Genomic DNA, 18,709 nt, shown 5'->3' with positions numbered 1-18,709 from the left:
ATGTCTGCTCTATAGTGAGGTATAAGACCCTGCCAGCAATTTTGGAGCCTGAGGACCCGCTCCTGAGTGATCATGACGGTGCCGTACCCATCAGTGCCATGAAGTGAAACCGCGTTGAGGAGCGGTGCCTCAATGGTCATTTGTTCCAGGAACGCGATCAGCACATCAATGGGGAGCAGTGCCAGGGTCGTGACCGGCGCCGGGACTGTGACCAGCACCGGGGCTGCAATCAGTGAGGAGTGGAGCCCCTAGAGGATGAGAGATGCCAGGCGATGTCTCACCATCATTGTTGGCTTGCCCAAGACAAGCATTTACCTCTGTGGGACAGGTTCCTACAGTATCGGGGCTGCCCCTGACAGGCCTCGGCTCAGAGAAGGCGCTGGAAGGGACAGAAGGCCTCTCACTGCCTCATATGCTTTTGGCGTAGTTGACACGGCCAGGGCTGAGTCACCTCTATAGTTCACCCTAGGTGGGGAGTCCATGCGCACCGGAGTCGACGGGTCCCTTCCCACGGCTGAAGTCAACAGCCTGGTTGCTGCCCATGTAAGAGTGGCCCAGCACAGGTCTCACTCTGTCTGTGGCTTTTCTCAGAGGGGATTGTTCCCAGTCCGACTTCTTTGTCTTTTACTTCTGCACTGGTGATGGAGAGCAGTCCCAACCATGAGGGTTGACTTCTTGGCAGCCGGGGAAGTGTGTTGGTGCTGCATAACCAGTGCCAGGGATCCCGGGTCTTGCTGAGTCTCTGTAAATGAGGCCAGGGCACTTCTGACAGAGGAAGTGCTCGGAGCTGGGTTGGGTTTTGATTAAGGGCGAAGCGCTGCCTCCATTAAGAGAAATTTTAGTCTACTGTCTCTCTTCTTCTTAGTCCAGGGCTTAAAGTTGTTACAGATTCGGCATTTATCCTGAACGTGGCTCTCTCCCAGGCAGCTATCATGCGGGTTGCTTACCGGCATGGGTTGTGGCATGTTGCACACTACTTGAATCTCTGAGACCAAGGCATGCCCAGGGCCCGTGGCGGTAGGTGCGGTGGCGCAGGAGCTTACAAATACTCTATCTTATCTAACTATTTGCTAACTACCGACTAATTGAACTATTTACACTCTATTTTACAGAGAACCAGTAAGGAGTATTTGCATACAGAGCAAGAGAACGAGAGCATTCCAGCGACTGTCATGGATGGAAAGAAGGAACTGAGGAGGAGGAGGGTCGGCAGGTGTCTATATACTACACCATGAAGGCACCACTCCAGGGGGTACCAGAATCGACTGGATGGATACAACTAGGGGAAAAACTTCGAGTGATGGTGCACATGACGTGCATGCAACTATATTGGAATAGACATGAGGAAGCACTTGAAGAAGATTAGGGTATCCACATTCAAGTTTCCTGCAGTTTTTACATAGTTTACACATATTCTAATGACTGTGTGTAACAAAAACTGGTTATTGTAGCGACAATGCTGTCTTAACAGCACACTTTAAATAAAAGAGCAAGTATGCATCTATTGTTATCTAGCAAGAAAGGTTCCAAATTAGCTTGACAATTTCCGCTTCTAACATTTTGCATTTATTTAGGAAGAATTTTCTCAGGACAAGCCTCAGGTTATTCTAAAAGCTACTGGATTAGACTAACTGATTTATTCACCACAGATGGTATGAAGAGGCAACTAGCCAATCCTGACTGGGGCATTTGAGTGCTACCGTCATATGAAACAAAAACCCAACATCATCAAAAATTGCTCTACTGTGCAATGAGTCTGACTGTTCATCTTAGAGGGAATATTGCTTGTATTTGGCTTATTACAGATTTATTAAAACTGATTGATAAAAGCTACTACTATCTATACAAAAGTGGTATGTATAATTTCCCCTTTTTAGTGGGTTTTAAATATTTGTTTAATTGGATATTTTCACTGTTATAAAAGGAAGATCAATTACACGAATCTGAAAACATGTTTTGTGACCTCTGAAAATTAGTGACTCATCTATGGTTTTTTAGCCAAGGAAATTCAGGCAGTGTTTTCCATAAATAAGCCGACAGATTTCCCTGCTTAGAACACAAGTGCCAAAGGCCCACTATCTAACATTAACATTTATTTTCTTATATTAAAACATTTACTTTCAGGAAGGCAAAACATCCAAGGCCAGTTCCCAATGTATTTGTGTAGCACACATGCTAGAACCATGTTAAAAACGGAAAGTACCAAATCCACAAGGAAGAGAGGAAGGAAGGAAGAAGAGAAATAATGGATATTAGAGAAGTAAAAAACAGGACGAGAGAGTGGGTGGATGGAGCAGGAAAGTCCCAAAGAATCTTCAATGAAATAAAAAGATTGCATTGTGAAATTTTCATTTCTTCTCACTGCGTATCTGTCCAGGGGTATCTTATAGAAATTGGGGTAGGATATTTGATGACTAACAAAAATGTGCCATGTTACTGGTCAGAAACTGCATAGCAAGAAATAATCCATTGATACTATGGAATGCTAAAGAGGACAGTGGCCTTAACCAAATGATGCTTAGCACAAACCTTGGAAGTTTTCTGGAAATCAACTTTCAAAGTTAACGTTATGAGAGAAGACATAACACACAGATTAAATTCATTGAAATAAACTGATTTGTATCAATTCAACTCCCCCTATTTTGTCTGTCTTTGGCTATTTCATAGTGCCTGTCTTTAACAGCACTGCAAGCTAAATGTGCACTGATATACTTTAGTGACTTATTTGGTATGCCTTGACAATCCTCAAACCTCAAAAGACAATGGTTTGTAAAACTTTTTTCTTACACAAAAGATGCAAATGCTCTGAGATCTCCTTGCAAGTCCAATTTTAACACAGTTTTCCTGGTACGGCAAAACCTACTTTAAGACTATATCACAAGTGGACATCAGTAAATAAGACACTCCCAACTCCTACAAGTTAAAAAATGTTGCAATATACAGCCATATCACGGATGCAATGTCTATAGTTTTGTATTACATTTCTGAGCCTTTATGTAATATCGGTTTTGCGGAAAACAGCTAACAAAGAAAGCATATGTATGGGAAAACAAAATGGGTAAAAAGGAAGAGGATAAAGGAGAGAACAGAGACAGAATATAAAACTAAGAGGGAGAAATAAAGAGAGACCAAAAAGGAAAAAAATTAGAGAAGGCAGAAGTGACAGAAAACAATTAAGGAAGGTGGAGACACAGAAAATGCACCTAAACCCACAAACCACTTCCTAGGAAATAGCATGGCAACCAGTGCAAAAGATCCCCTGGGACAGTTAGGAGCAATGAAGGCACCAATAAACTGAGAACTCATCTTAACCATCAGAGGATTAGGTCACTTACAATGTTCACCAGATATGGACCTCATGCTAGGAATTTCAAAGGAGCCAGGCACCCAACTCCTACTGACTTTCAATAGGAGTTTGGCACCTAACTTCCCTAGGCACCTTTGAAAATCTCAGCTTTAGGCTGTAGTTTATTATATGTAGGAAAACTGCACAAACAAGAAAAAAAAATTACATAATCTTCATGGGAAACATACCTGATAGGCTTCTACCACCAAATCATTGAGATTAGCTGCTTCTGATTCTATTTGTCTTGCGACAGTACCAGGCAACAGAGGCAAAAGATCCTATGAAAAATGCAATAATTTATTCACAATCAGAATCTTAAAATTGCACTTTTAAAAAGAAATCAATTGCAATTATGACTTTTATCACACCTTATACCAGTGAAACTGGTTTCCTTGAACTGCAAAGATAACATTGATGTTGTTGTCTATCAGTTTTTCAGAAAGTTGCCCAAGCGATGGATGTTCCTGAAAAATAAAATAAATTATAAAAAAGACTTCAGTTTTGGTAGACTAAACCCATTTAAATCACATTCTGTGGTCTCTGAGCAGTAAAATAAACATACATGGGAGTTATTCCAAACTTTGAATACTTAACAAAAAATAAATTAAAACACATATGATTCCTGGGAAAGTACAGGGAATTAATCAGGATTTCGTTCAATGCTTCCCAACCTTTTGATAGAGACACCATCTTCCATTGTATTGCTTTATGGGCCCTGATCCACCGATGCCAGGCTCTGGTACCACAGTTGTTGCCTATTAACCTTCCTCCCCCACACCTTTCTTGTATTTTTCTGTGCCTGTTTTCTCCTGCCACTACCCATCTATCTCATCTCATTTTTCAGCTTCTTTTTCATTGTTTTTTTCCCTTCTTCTGTTTGCACCAAGCTTCTACATTCCCTTGTTCACCAGAAGACAACATGCTACTCAAGATGATGAAAGTGGTAAGGACATAGAGGTTGGGGCATTTGGTGGTGTTTCTATAAAGGCAGGCTGCATATGCCTGTTATTGACAAATTAGGTGGCCATGGAAGCAGAGAATAGTTGTGCTAGTGCCAGTATGCGGCTGCTTTCACTTGTATCAAGGCGGGAAGGGAGGAAGCTCATAATTCAACCACAGGAGCATGCACCTTACCCATCATTGTTGGAGTAAGATAACAGGAGTTATAGACCCATCCCTACCATTGCTTTCTTCCTATTCACATCACTCCCACACACCCCAGACTAATTTAGCACCACCCCTGGGGGCCCACCACTCACGCAGACACACACTGGCTGGATCAAACTCTTAAGTCCAGCAAGGAAATCAGATCTAACAATGGAAAGTGACTTTTTTGCAATATTTGTAGCAAACTTTGGAATAAAAGTTATTTTGGTAGCCCATGTGGCATTTCCACAAAACTCCTACTGTATAGACTATTGTAGAAAAAACTAATGAGAAAACTGAAATAAAATCTACTTATAATAGGTCTCTGTGCTTTTATAAGACAGGACCACCCAAACAGCACGATTGGCCTGTATGAATGGGGGGAAGGGGAGAAAGTTGTAGAGATGTCATTTATTATGATCACTATGGGATATCAATGGGAAGACCAACTGTACGATTGCAGCTGCAACAGCTCCTGTTTATATTGGCACAGCAGCAAAACACAATGGGTGAAACTGTGCTCAGCTTTACTCAGAACAAGTGCAGTCACAACAGCAGACTGAAAGCCCATTTACCAAAGGAGGAATTGTGAGAGTAGATGCAAGGTGCTTTTTATAGAGTTGCGACACCAAAATGCTCTAGTGTAGACAAGGCTTAGTTCAGCTGGTGAAATGCAGTTTATGAATTTTGGGTTGAATTCAGTTTGGGCTGAATAAAAAAAAATGAGGAAAACAATTTTGAAAGGATCAAAACAGTTTTGAACTAAAACTGATTTTTTCGGGGGGGGGGGGGAATAAATAAAAATCTACTGTGGTTCGAAATAAACTAATTTTTTTTAGTTTGACCACTGAACTCAAAAATCAATTATTCACTCAGCTCTATTTCTGAGTTTGTGAGGCCCAGCCCAGTAGTCCAAATGCAGGAACAAACATTCAAGCAAGGTCAGCCAGCGGCAAGTCTGATATCAATGGCAAAAGCTCTTAACGAGTTCTGTGGGAGCAGGAGTGGGCTCCTAGGCCTGAAGACACAAACTCTTACTTAGATGGGGCTCACTGAAGTCTTATGCAAGTAACAGTTTGTAGGATTGGGTCCCAAGTCTATGCCTCAGCTAGTTAATTTATAAGTGCAACTACAGGTTACCTATATTTTCATGTTAACTCATTGTAATGTCCAAATTTGTTATGTCATGTATTAAAATATCATTAGAATTATAGATGACTTTGAAAACCTATTTCTTATTTAAAAAAAATAAGGCCAAAGTAAAAAAAGTCATCTGAAAATTCCAGAGAGACCAAATTTTCTATTATATTACAAACATATTACAATATCATAACAAGGCACAGCTGGCAACAGGATTAGTCATCGACTCCATTCTGCTTCCTGTAAGAATCTTACTATGTTTTATGTATTTTATCTTATCTTTTCTCTCTACTAGCCAAGAAAATGTACTCCCCTTTTAGATAGCCTGTTTAGTTTTAGTTACATCATTGCTCTTTCCCTACTCCAACCTACTGTTTTCTTGAGTTTAGAAGATAATGATCAGAGATATTAAATATTTCAGGGGAGGGAGTGAACCAAGGACATTTCTAATTAAAAAAGGAGAGTCTTCTTTCCTCCCATCACTCATGCTTTCTTGGCGACCTTTAAAAGCCACAAAGAAACAAAGGAAAAAACTGGAAACAATTTCTGTCTTAAAGGGAAGTATTTGTATGTAAATACAGTGGAATCCTCTTAATTCCACAGCTAAGTGAAAACACAAACACACCAATTACACTCTCTTCTATTATTCCCTAGTTGATTTCTAGAGGCTAGTAGGAATATAGCCTGATGGCAAATGGTTCTTCCACTTTGTAAAAATATTGTTGGAAAGTGATCTATAAAGGGAGAAAAATAAAACCAAACACAAATAGGTGTGAGGGCTTTTTCTTTTGTAGGATGTATTTTTAAAGAGGAAAAACAGACATGCCTTCTTTCTACGCCAAAGCAGAAAAGTTTTATTTTTGTTTTTGCTTGTTTTATTAGAAAGTCAGGTCTGTGTCTGTTTTTCTTGGAAGGGTCTCTAGGTGACTACAGGCTAAGTAGGATTATCAAAGGTATCAAGAAAGTAAAACTTAATCAATGGTGAGGAGGAGGACTTTTCCCCCCAGATTTTAAAATATCTTATTAAAAAGTGAGTCCCTCCAGTCCCTTAATTAAGGCAGAATAAAAGGAACCCCCCATCAAAAACAGGGTAGACAAGACTTGAAAATCCTATTCCTATAGTAATTAGAAAACCAGAATCACCTAACTAATCAGTCTGTCCAGGTGTTCTATAAGCAATAAACAGCATCAATCCCTATCTCTCCCAACACCTTTCTGGTCATGCTTAGAAGAAGCCACAACTAATTTGATTTATTAAAAGGGCAGGGAAGCAGCCTGTAGTGCACAAATGAGGACCTAATGATCTACTAGATCAGCGGTTTTCAAACTTCATTGCACCGCAACCCCCTTCTGACAACAAAAATTACTACATGACCCCAGGAGAGGCGACCGAAGCCTGAGATCTCTTGAGCCCCGCCACCCCAGGCAGGGGCGGGGGAGACGAAAGCCAAAGCCTGAGCCCCACTGCTCCGGGTGTGTTTCGGTGGGGGGGGAGCAAATCTGAAGCCCAAGGGCTTTAGCCCCAGGTGGGGAGCCTGTAACCTGGGCCTCACTGCCCAGGGATCTCACTGACCAGTGATGAAGCCCTTGGGCTTCAGTTTTGGCCCCGGGTGGTGAGGTTCGGGCTTCAGCTTCAGCCCTGGGCCCCAGCAAGTCTAACGCCAGCCCTGACGACCTCATTAAAACAGAGTCCTCACCCACAGTTTGAGAACCGCTGTATTAGATCTTTTCCATCTCTAAGATCAGGCTGGCAGGGACCACTGGACATGTCATGTACTCTGTATGGAGAAAAGCTACAGAGAAAAACACAGCAGCGATTTGTGTAGGAAACTGCACAGCAGCCCTGCATGAATAAGCGTTATGCTGCTGAATCACATCTATTCCAAAAAGTCTGATATTGTGAAAGATCCACAGTGTAGAGAAACTCTTTCCCATGTCTACTGCTACACAACTTCCCACATGTCTGCATGCATCAGCCAATGGCAAAACTGGAAAGAGGGTCAGCAGAGCAGTTATATCAAAACATGCCTCACTGTGGGAAATCCATTGATGACTTGCTTTGGGAGGCTAAACCTACTGCCTATTCCACAAAAACTCCACCACAAAAAACTCAGGGCGAGGTTTGACCCCATTTGGAAATATCCATGCACAGAAGAGTATGACTCCAAAAGCCTTTAGTTCAGAAAGAGCATTTAAAACCCTTTCTGCAATCAGCAGCCAACCTGTCTTAATAGAGTAGCTCATTTTTTGTTTTGTATTCTACTGGTGACAGTTTCCAGTTGAAAACTGAAGTATTCAGTATTTCAGCTAAATTCTCAACACAGAAAATAATGGACTTGCTTTGTAACAGATAGACTATCTAGAACATCAGAAGAGTCTTTGGCACCAGAGAAAAGTTCAATATTTAACGCAATTGTTTAATATACAGAGACAAATTCTCCTCTGTTATAGTAGTGCAACTCCTCTGAAGTAAAAGGGGTCACACACCGGTGGAACTGAAAAGATACTATAGCTCACAAGTATATAGTCTTTCGTTCTGATGAAGGGATTCCTGTGGATTACTTTCATGAAACAGATTAAATGGAATAGTTGTTTACATAATTGGAGCAGTATAACAATACTGAAACCAAACAGGCTAGTTGAAGGGGAATAAAGAAGCCTGATAAGCGAGGGGAAATACAAAAGGTGACAGAAGGAGTAAATTAATGAAAGAACATTAGATAATCTGAAATCCAAACAGCCTTCCAGTCAGTCTGCCAAGCTTCTAAACACCCACTTGTTCCGAGAAGCATTTCAGCTTCAATGTCACACACTGTTCTGGAAGGTATTCTACTGCTTTTGTACATTCACACTGTTAGCTCTATTGTGCCATTCCTGTGTACACTGGGCTTTTGGGATCAAAGTTAGCCTTGGCATACATAGATGGAATTCCTACTGAGTTAGTGGGGACTACTGCCATCTTACACTACAGCTAAATGTGTGTCTTACAGTGTGAGCTCCTGGAGGCAGCAAAGTTGCCTGTTGGCAATGTTTGTCTCATGGACGATGCTGTGTTGCAATAGCACTGCACAAACCAAAGATCCACCTGTCATTTCATATTTCCGGTATCTGCTTATTTATGGTAATGTATCAGTTAGGCAGTGATTCCTATTCTCCCAACTGAACTAAGATTAAGCAATTTCACTAAACCCTACAAATCTGAGAAAAATTGCTTTCCAAAACTATAGAATCTTTCATACATTATTGAAGAAGACTTTTGAAAGCTAAAATAAGCCTGCTGAATATAAACAGGTTATCATTGCATGCCAGTGTATTTGATGCATTTCTTGCACAAATATATAAACCATATAAACGTGTGGAATTCAGATGTATCTAAAACCGTGCTAACTCTTTAAACCCCTCTGGCACAAGACTCCTTTTAGTGTGCCAAGATTGAATTATACATCATCTTCCTTGCCTGATTTCTACAAGGCCCTATCCTCTACTCCCTTCAATGCCACAAAGCATCCTCTCTGACCTGAAAGCACTATCAGCACTGTTTGATTTACTAGAACGAGTCTCTAGCATATAATGCAAGACTCCTGCAAATTGCTAGCATATTCTCATGCAGAGTAATGCAACAAAATGATGATTTCCCTCCTTCCTTTTTACATTCTATACAACAGATGCAGGAGATCTATCAGATAGTAACTTACCTCCTAAAAATACCTTATTATATTGTGCTTTGCAGAACACTGCTGACCCCACCAAAATGGATTACTGAAATATTTTACATCCGATAGAAAGGATGTCAATAATTTTACTTCCATCACACTTGTTCTTGGTTCTACATCCTGCTTACTAAGGCAAATATTAATGTTTTACTAATTTAAGTAGACACATCAGTTTAGTGTCAATTTAAAATCTTGATTTTTAAATTTGACAGTGCATTGGCTTCCCAAAGGTAAGAAAGTATGACATATACCTTACCATACTTGTAGCTTTGATGTACACATTATCTTTCAGATGGCAATTTCCATCATTGGGAATTACTATCCCGGCCAATTTACTATCAAGGGCCAGATGAGAGGTCTGATCTGTCATCACAAGAAGTAATCGCTTTGCTTCTTTGCGCCAACCAATATGGCTCTAAAAGAAAAAAAGTAAGCATGAGAATGAAATTTAACTCTTTTAATTCTATAAATGGTAAATATGTCTATGGAAGTCCAATGTAAGTCTATTTTCAGGTACTGCACTGCTTAAAAGCAAAACATAAGCACTGAAGCTGAGAGTGTAAGCACACACTCAAGGCAGATGAAGTAGTTAAAGCACTAATTCTTTACATATGGGGCTGGGTATTTATCCTGATCCTGCAAAGTACTTATGTGAGCAAAGTTCTGCACATGTTTAAATGCTTTGCAGGATTTGAGGCATAGGGTTAGCAAGTCCACAAGAAGTGAGTTCTGTTCGTTTCAATCCATCTTGGAGCAGATGGATTTATTTTCCATTGACTTGTCTCCTCTCCCCCGCCTCCCTTTTTTTAAAAAAAGAGACATCACCCATAAAAATTGAGTCCGAAATATTTGTTGTGCAATATACGTATTGGTATAACACAACTGCAAAATTCCATTTGTGATGTTAGTACCTATCAACTCAACTGCACAGTGTTTGTAAAATTCTTTGATTTGAGATCACTATGTAGAAGAAACACACAAAGCAATTCTCTGAATGAATGCAACACATTTTTGAATATACTTAATGATACCAGAGTCAAAATAAGAGAAACACTGTTTTTTTGTAAATTCCTTACACGTCTCAAAAGGAACACAAAACATAGCATCAGTTAGGATATTGCACCCATTCTACTCAACAAAATTTAACATGAAAAAAAATCACAACTATCAATCATGGGCGCCAGGTTTGTGTAATTTTTGGTGGTGCCCAGAACGGATCCAAACAGAGCCGTCCAGTCCATAGGACGGACCAGGTCAACCGCCCTAGGCCCCGCACTTTGGGGGGCCCCATGCTTCAGGGAGACACAGGATCCAGGGTGGCCTCGGGGCTAGCGGGGGGCCTGGCATTGGCAGCAGTGAGCGACCCGGCCCCAACCTGTTCTGCCCCGCCGGCTCCCAGCGTTGCTCGGGGAAGGGGTGGAAGCTGGAAAGAGGCGGGGGGTTAGGGGAAGAGTTGGAATGGGGGCGGAGGCAGAGCAGGGATGGGAAGAGGTGGGGCTAGCTGGGGCCAGGTCGCTCGCTGCTGCTGGCAGCATCATGTATGACATCAAGTTCAGCATCAGGTATGACACCCAGACATTCGGCAACCCAGGCATATATTCAGCTGGGCTGCAGAGCTGGCCTGTGGCTCCTTCTAGCTGGAAAGGGGTGCTGTGGTGCCTGCTCTGTCAAAATTTGTGCAGCTCCATGTCCTAACCTGCCACTGTTTGGGACAGGGTATGTCAACAGTAAGATAAAGTTTACGGGCATATGCAAATGAGTCCATTACATAGCTGGATAAAATGTCACATGGAGCTGCACAAAACTTATTAGCTATGACTCTGAGAAGCACAGACCAAAGGATGGTGAGTTGTAGGATGGGAAAAGAGTGGGCTGTGAAGTATTATCCTAAATAATTAAGCTAAACTACACTTGTAAAAATTAAGTAACCAGAGAACGTATCATGATATGGTATCTTTTATTTTTCCTCTCAGATTTTTTCATTCACTCTCTAATTTGTAAAAATGGTAATTGGCAACGAGTCTCCTACTCAGAGCAAGTTAGAAAGTTCTGCTCTATGAAAAAATTAGTTTGTATTAATTAACTTACAGCTCACACTTGTTGTTATGAAATGCACATTGTTCTCATCCATTTTAGTCCACAATTCAATTAACAGGAAGGACTGTCTATACTCATGAATGTTTCCATTCTATTATTTTTGGAAGCATATAACCCCTTTCGAACTTGAATGTCAGAGGTATGGAATGTATCCAGTGATCAACCTTTAAAAGCAAGAAAGCTTTTCAGTGCTTCAAAGTTATTTTTGTAGCAGCTGTGAACAGGACTTCTATGTTTTGTGTTTATTTTCCCGCTTTACACTCTTCATCTTTTTAATATAAAGAAGCCGAAAGTTAATCTGTTTTTGGTGGGGTGTTTTTTGTGTGATTATTCTCTCAACTCATTCCCCTGTCCTAAAAGAAAAGGTATAAATGGATAAAAGAGAAGATCCATGAAAAAGAAGCCTGATCCTCTTGACGTGAACAGCACCATTGTCCAGAAGTCCTACCAGCTAAGCTGGACAGGCATTGCATTGCTTGACAAAGCAAAAAGCAAGAGGACTGGATGGACACTGAACTTTGTGTGTCATGTAGATATTTCCTCATTCTTTTCTACTTCGAGGAGTATGAAGATATTTCTGTAGGCATGCAGTAAGGTGGGTTTTTTTTGTTTTCTTAAAGTACAAACTCGTTACAAGATTGAACTGACACTGAAATGCATCTGTATGCTAAAACCATACAAGGCAATGACAATTTAGTACTCAAATATTTTCTAAAATGGAGGATTTTAGAAAGTTCAAACCACATATGCAGCCCTTAGAACAAAGGTAGAGGGAGGATTCTGTATTGCTCAGTGGGATCCTCCATTGGTCAGCTGAAGAGCAGGTCCGCTCTTTAAAGAGCCTAAAACTGTTACATTGGATTTTATCATTATTGTGTCTCATTGATTTAAAAATATCAAATATGTTCAGTTTATATATTTACAGTTAGTTGTTTCTAACTGCCAACCCTGAAAATCCAACCCGTGACAGGAGAATCAAGATTGGAATTTTCCATTACCAATAATAAAAGTTTTCAGGCCAAATCTGATCCCCAGTTACACTCATTCAACTCCTGACTTTAAATTACACCTTTAATAACTTGTGTAAATGCAACTGGTTGGAGCTTAGTAAATGATTCTGTTGATACAGGAGAACTTGCTCCCAGCTCTGTCTCCCATTGCGGTGTTGACTCTGCTGTGCTAACAGGAATAAGACACAGTAAAACTTATTTTTATTACCGAAATCAGCACACTTGCATTGGATCACACACACACGGACCAAATATGTTAAGTAGGAAAGTGCCATTTTTACTAGGGCTGTCAAATGATTAACAAAATGAATCATGATTAATCACACTGTTAAGCAATAATGGAATACCATTTATTTAAATATTTTTGTATGTTTTCTACATTTTCAAATATATTGATTTCAATTACAACACAGAAAAGTGTAGTGTTCACTTTATATTTATTTTTATTATAAATATTTGTGCTGTAAAAAACAAAATAGTATTTTTCATTTCACCAAAAACAAATACTGTAGCACAATCTCTTTATCATGAAAGTTGAACTTACAAATGTAGAATTATGTACAAAAAAAACTGCATTCAAAAATAAAACAACATAAAACTTTAGAGCCTACAAGTCCACTCAGTCCTACTTCTTGTTCAGCCAGTCACCCAGACAATCAAGTCTGTTCACATTTACAGGAGATAATACTGCCCACTTCTCATTTACAATGTCACCTGAAAGTGAGAACAGGCATTTCCCATGGCAGTGTTGTAGCCGGCGCCACAAGATATTTATGTGCCAGATAAGCTAATGATTCATATGTCCCTTCATGCTTCAACCACCATTCCAGAGGACATGTGTCCATGCTGATGACGGGTTCTGCTCGATAACGATCCAAAGCAGTGCAGACCGACGCATGTTCACTTTTATCATCTGAGTCAGATGCCACCAGCAGAAGGTGGATTTTCTTTTTTGGTGGTTCATGGTCTGTAGTTTCTGTATCAGAGCGTTGCTCTTTTAAGACTTCTGAAAGCATGCTCCACCCCTTGTGCCTCTCAGATTTTGGAAGGCACTTCAGATTCTTAAACCTTGGGTTGAGAGCTGTAGCTATCTTTAGAAATCTCACATTGGTACCTTCTTTGCGTTTTGTCAGATCTGCAGTGAAAGTGTTCTTAAAACGAACAACATGTGCTGGGTCATCATCCAAGACTGCTAGAACATGAAATACATGACAGAATGCGGGTAAAACAGACAAGGAGGCATACTATTCTTCCCCAAGGAGTTCAATCAAAATTTAATTAATGCATTATTTTTTTAACGAGTGTCATCAGCATGGAAGCATGTCCTCCGGAATGGTGGCTGAAGCATAAAGGGGCATCTGAATGTTTATCACATCTGGTAAACACATAAATAACTGGCAGTGCCGGCTACAAAAGTGCCATGTGAATGTCTGTTCTCAATTTCAGGTGACACTGTAAATAAGGAACCAGCAGCATTATATCCCGTAAATGTAAACAAACTTGTTTGTCTTAGCAAGTGGCTGAATAAGAAGTAGGACTGAGTGGACTTGTAGGCTCTAAAGTTTTACATTGTTTTGTTTTTGAGTGAAGTTACGTAACAAAAAAAAAAATCTACATTTGTAAGTTGCACTTTCACAATAAAGGGTACTTGTTTACCTGTTTCACATTACGATACTTGTCTGAGGTGAACTGAAAAATACTACTCTCTCTTTTGTTGATCATTTGTACAATGCAAAGATTTGTTATAAAAATAATAATGTAAAGTGAGCACTGTACACTTTGTATTCTGTGTTGTATTTGAAATTAATATATTTGAAAATGTTGAAAAACATCTATAATATTTAATAAATTTCAATTGGTATTCTATTGTTTAATAGTGTGATTAAAATGGCAATTAATCATGATATATTTCTGTAATCATGATTAATTTTTTTGAGTTAATTGCATGAGTTAACTGCGATTAATCAACAGCCCTAATTTTTCCATAACCTTTTTTCCCCATACAAGAGCCACATCAATTATCAGCACTTAAAGGGATTCCTCTCCTCAGTCCTCCTCCAGCAAGAGGACATTCACAGGGAGCCTTGATGACAGCTTGGAGATTGGAAAGGGGCTGGGGGGAAATGTCATGCCTCTGTCACGCATAAAGTTGCTAAGGAGCATGATTATTATATTATAAATGGCTCAGTATCATTGAGAACAGAAACAATGATAAATACAGATCTGTTGCTGAACTGCCATTCAGTTCTTTGTTCAGAAATCTCCTTACCTGGCACACAGCTGCCTGAAGCATAGCATCAAACCCTCCTTCAGGTGTATCAATATTCCCAGAGATCTTTTGTTTATTCACTGCATTTTTGAACTCTGCTATGTTGTCAGTCAGAGACAGCACATGAATGTAGCCATGAGGTGGCATACAATCTAACTTATAATCACTGTAGGAGAAAACAAAGCAAGCCCAACATATTATATTATTTACAAATAATTTTAATAACTCCAGTACTAGATGGGTTTTATGGAACATGTGAATATAGATATTTTGGAAAAAAAAAATATATATATATATATATATTTATAAAAGAATCTGTATTAGACTCGCTTGAACTAGAAATATTTCTAGTTTATGTTGAACAAGAATTAGTGCACGTTTTTTTTCTTCTAGTTATGTGAAAAGTATACCCAATCCTAATTGCTCTCATGCAATCATAACAAAAAATAAACAATGCTGAAGTATAGAATTTAATGTACAGCAAAATACGGCAAGAGACAGTATAACCTCAAAAAGAACATTATCCCTTTGGAATCCCTAAGAAAGGGAACAATTAGACTTCACATTTAATTTTTTTGTGTCCTGATAAAGAAATACTACACACTAAGGACCAGATCCTGTAACAATTTCACATGACTATGAGCTACAGAATCAAAACCTAAAAACCCATCAACTCTAAAGGGCATAAACATATGAATATACCTCACATTGAGATTAATAATAGTTACATAGCCACACAGATGGAAGACTATGTTCTCAAATTCTCAGAGGTTAAACAATTTTTATCACTTTATGTTAAGGAAGCTTTGAATAAGAGATAGCTGAGCTAATTCCAGAACCCATAGATTAGGCCCTTTTTCTGTAACACAGTTAAGCATTGACTTCAGTGGGACTGAGGCACCTACATAAGTGCTTAAATGATTCAGAGACACAGTTCCTGATCCAAAGCCCATGAAATAATAGAAAAGATGCCCATTGATTTAAATGGACTTGGGTTCAGGCCCTTACAGTAGAGCTAATACCTAGCAACAAGTACAGTAATTCCTCACTTAACATTGTAGTTATGTTCCTGAAAAATGTGACTAAGCGAAACAATGTTAAGCGAATCCAATTTCCCCATAAGAATTAATGTAAATGAGGGGGTTAGGTTCCAGGGAATTTTTTTTCAACAGACAAAAGACATATATACACACACACACAAGACTATATATATATATACACACACACAGTATAAGTTTTAAACAAACAATTTAATACTGATACACAGTGATGATGATTGTGAAGCTTGGTTGAGGTGGAGGAGTCAGAGGGTGGGATATTTCCCAGGGAATGCCTTACTGCTAAATGATGAACTAGCAATTGGCTGAGCCCTCAAGGGTTAACTCTCACACTCTACAAGGCAGCAAGAATGGAGGGAGGGGAGACAGCATTGCAGACAGAGACACACTCTGTGTGTGAGAGAGAGAGAGATGTGCATTTCCCCTTTAAGTACGCTGACCCTACTCTTAAATACACTGCTTTGTTAATTAGATCAGCTTGCTGAGACCGCAGCTGCTGCCAGCAAGCTCCCTCTGTCCTGAGCCCTATCGTGTGTCCCCCCTGCTCTATGGAAGATGGGGTAAGTGGGGTGCAGGAGCGGGGATGGGACGGACACCCTGACATTAGCCCCCCTCTTTCTCCCCTCCCTCCCGCACAGCAAGCTGGAGTCTCAGGAGCTCCAAGGCAGAGGACAGGAGCAGCACATGGCAGCGGGGGGAGGGACTGCTGAACTGCCGGCAATTGATAGCCTGCTGGGCAGCTGCTGCACAAGGAACTTAGGGGAGTGGGCAGCTGATAGGGGGGCTGTCAGTCCACCCTGGTTCCAAGCCCCCACCAGCTAGTTAAAACGGGCTGCTCTTCCTGCAAGCAGTGGACAAAGCAGGTGGCTGCCAAACGAAGTTAGAAGGGAGCATTGCACAACTTTAAACGAGCATGTTCCCTAATTGATCAGCAACATAACGAAACAACGTTAACCAGGACGACTTTAAGTGAGGAGTTACTGTATATATGATGTAAAAAAGTTTAATATTAATTATTCACAAACAATCTGATTTACATATAAGGGTATTTGGATTTGTTGTGTGGAGTCTTGTTCTGTAGCGGTTATGGCCAGTGATCCCTCACCTTACATGCATGTTGAATACAAGGAATAAAGTCTATGACATGCAAAAATAATTGGTCCAATCCTGTACTTCTCACTTGGGGAAAATGAGGGTTTAGCCAAGTAAGAATGGCAGAAGCAAACCCAAAAGGTTCTTATTTTGTTCGTTAAATAGACTGGGAGAAATATGTATTACAGGGATGAAAGGGAAAATTTAAAGGAAAGCATTTTAACACACAAGTTTTGAAAGTACTGTAACTAGAAAATAAACATGCAAAATAATCAATCACAATATCTGACTGTTTTAAACACAAAAGCAAAATATACAAAACATATGCCTTGAGCGGTTCTGAAATTTTAAAATAATCACCAAATACTGCGTGAAAGAAGCCTTTTTTTCTTAAGAAAGAGAACACTGCTGGGAAACCAAGCTGATATCAAAGAGAAAGACTCACTGTGAAGTTTTAAAAAAATTATAATGTAGCATAACATGTTAGTTAAGTTCTTATTCATACAGTTTTTCTCACTTGGCATTACCCAAATAAACACACATGATTACATACCTGCACTGATTATGGATTCTTTCTGGGTGAATGCTAATATAGGGTGACACAGTCTTGTCCACATATGATCCAAAGCCAAGTCGAAAATCAAGAGAAATATTTGCCATCTTTTTAGATAAATCAAATCCAACAGAATTTAATTTTTCTATGTTGTTGTGCATAGAAGCTGAGACATCAACTAAATAATAAAGGTCCACTGGATACTTCTCTAGAGGATGGACTTTTAACATAAAGCTTGCTTTACCTCCTGGTTAAAAGGAAACAAACAAATGTATTACATATTTTCAAATGTACCCTTTTAAAAATACTGCAAATTTACCTTTAATGTTTCAGGCACTATAAACATTTGCAGGCAAACAGAAAAAATAAATTAAAAAAAGTCAAAGAGGGTTTTAAATGTACATCAAAAATAAATCTTAAAGGTCCTGTTATAAAACTTATGTAGCTGGTCTCCTATATGGGTTATTGTTAAAAATGGGCCTTTTCCTATTATCTTTTAAATTCTTGATTACACAATCCATTTGGCATTATACCAGACAGGAACCAGGACTCAAAAACTGAAAGAATTTCAATCACTTCAAGGATGATAGTTTCTAACTGTACCATTTTACTTGGCTAACAAATGGGTCTGTAACCCCATGAGGGGTGTGTCTAAATCTATAGGTATTATATTAGGGTTACCATATCTCATAAATAAAAAAAGAGGACCCTCCACGGGCCCTGGCCCCGCCCATTTCCCACCCCTAGCCCCGCCCCAACTCCGCCCCTTCCCCACCCTAACTCCGCCCCCTCCTCCCTTCCACTCCCAGCCAGGGGGAAAGAGCTGCCCCAGTGCTACCGGCTTCAGGGTTTGCCGGGCAGCCCCCAGACCCTGCGCCCCCAGCCGGCGCTTCCCCAGCGCAGCTGGAGCCCGGGAGGGGAAGCACCCAGCCGGGGGCGCAGGGTCTGGAGGCTGCCCAGCAAACCGTGAAGCCGGTAGCACTCGGGCTTTGGGCAGTCCCTATGCCTCCCGACCCTGCGCCCCCAGCCAGGCACTTCCCCTCCCGGGCTCAGGCAGCGCAGGGTCCGGAGGCACGGGGGCTGCCCGAAGCCGGTAGCGCTCGGGCAGCCCGGCTCTTAAACAAAGCCTGGCTGCCAGAGCGCTACCGGCTTCGGGCAGTCCCTATGCCTCCCGACCCTGCGCCCCCAGCCAGGCACTTCCCCTCCCGGGCTCAGGCAGCGCAGGGTCCGGAGGCACGGGGGCTGCCCGAAGCCGGTAGCGCTCGGGCAGCCCGGCTCTTAAACA

The 18,709-nt window shown here is 40.6% G+C and overlaps 1 protein-coding gene across 4 annotated transcripts in view; it reads right to left on the bottom strand.

Annotated features, from left to right (window-relative positions):
* Positions 1 to 18,709, bottom strand: part of ITGB8 (integrin subunit beta 8) — a 70,486-nt gene that overhangs the window by 27,033 nt on the left and 24,744 nt on the right. For all 4 annotated transcript variants that reach the window (XR_004644445.1, XM_034760590.1, XM_034760589.1 and 1 more), the window contains exons 3-7: positions 17,425 to 17,671; positions 14,722 to 14,887; positions 9,602 to 9,760; positions 3,715 to 3,810; positions 3,535 to 3,624 (exon numbers count right to left, since the gene is read on the bottom strand). Coding sequence is in view for 3 of the 4 variants with exons in the window: in XM_034760590.1 (XP_034616481.1) it covers positions 3,535 to 3,624; positions 3,715 to 3,810; positions 9,602 to 9,760; positions 14,722 to 14,887; positions 17,425 to 17,671 (758 nt within the window). In the remaining variant the exon portion in view is untranslated. The remainder of the gene's footprint in view (positions 1 to 3,534; positions 3,625 to 3,714; positions 3,811 to 9,601; positions 9,761 to 14,721; positions 14,888 to 17,424; positions 17,672 to 18,709) is intronic.

The sequence above is a fragment of the Trachemys scripta genome, chromosome 2, assembly GCF_013100865.1.
Source record: "Trachemys scripta elegans isolate TJP31775 chromosome 2, CAS_Tse_1.0, whole genome shotgun sequence".
Taxonomy (NCBI): Eukaryota; Metazoa; Chordata; order Testudines; family Emydidae; genus Trachemys; species Trachemys scripta.
This window is presented reverse-complemented; position numbering and strand designations above follow the sequence as displayed.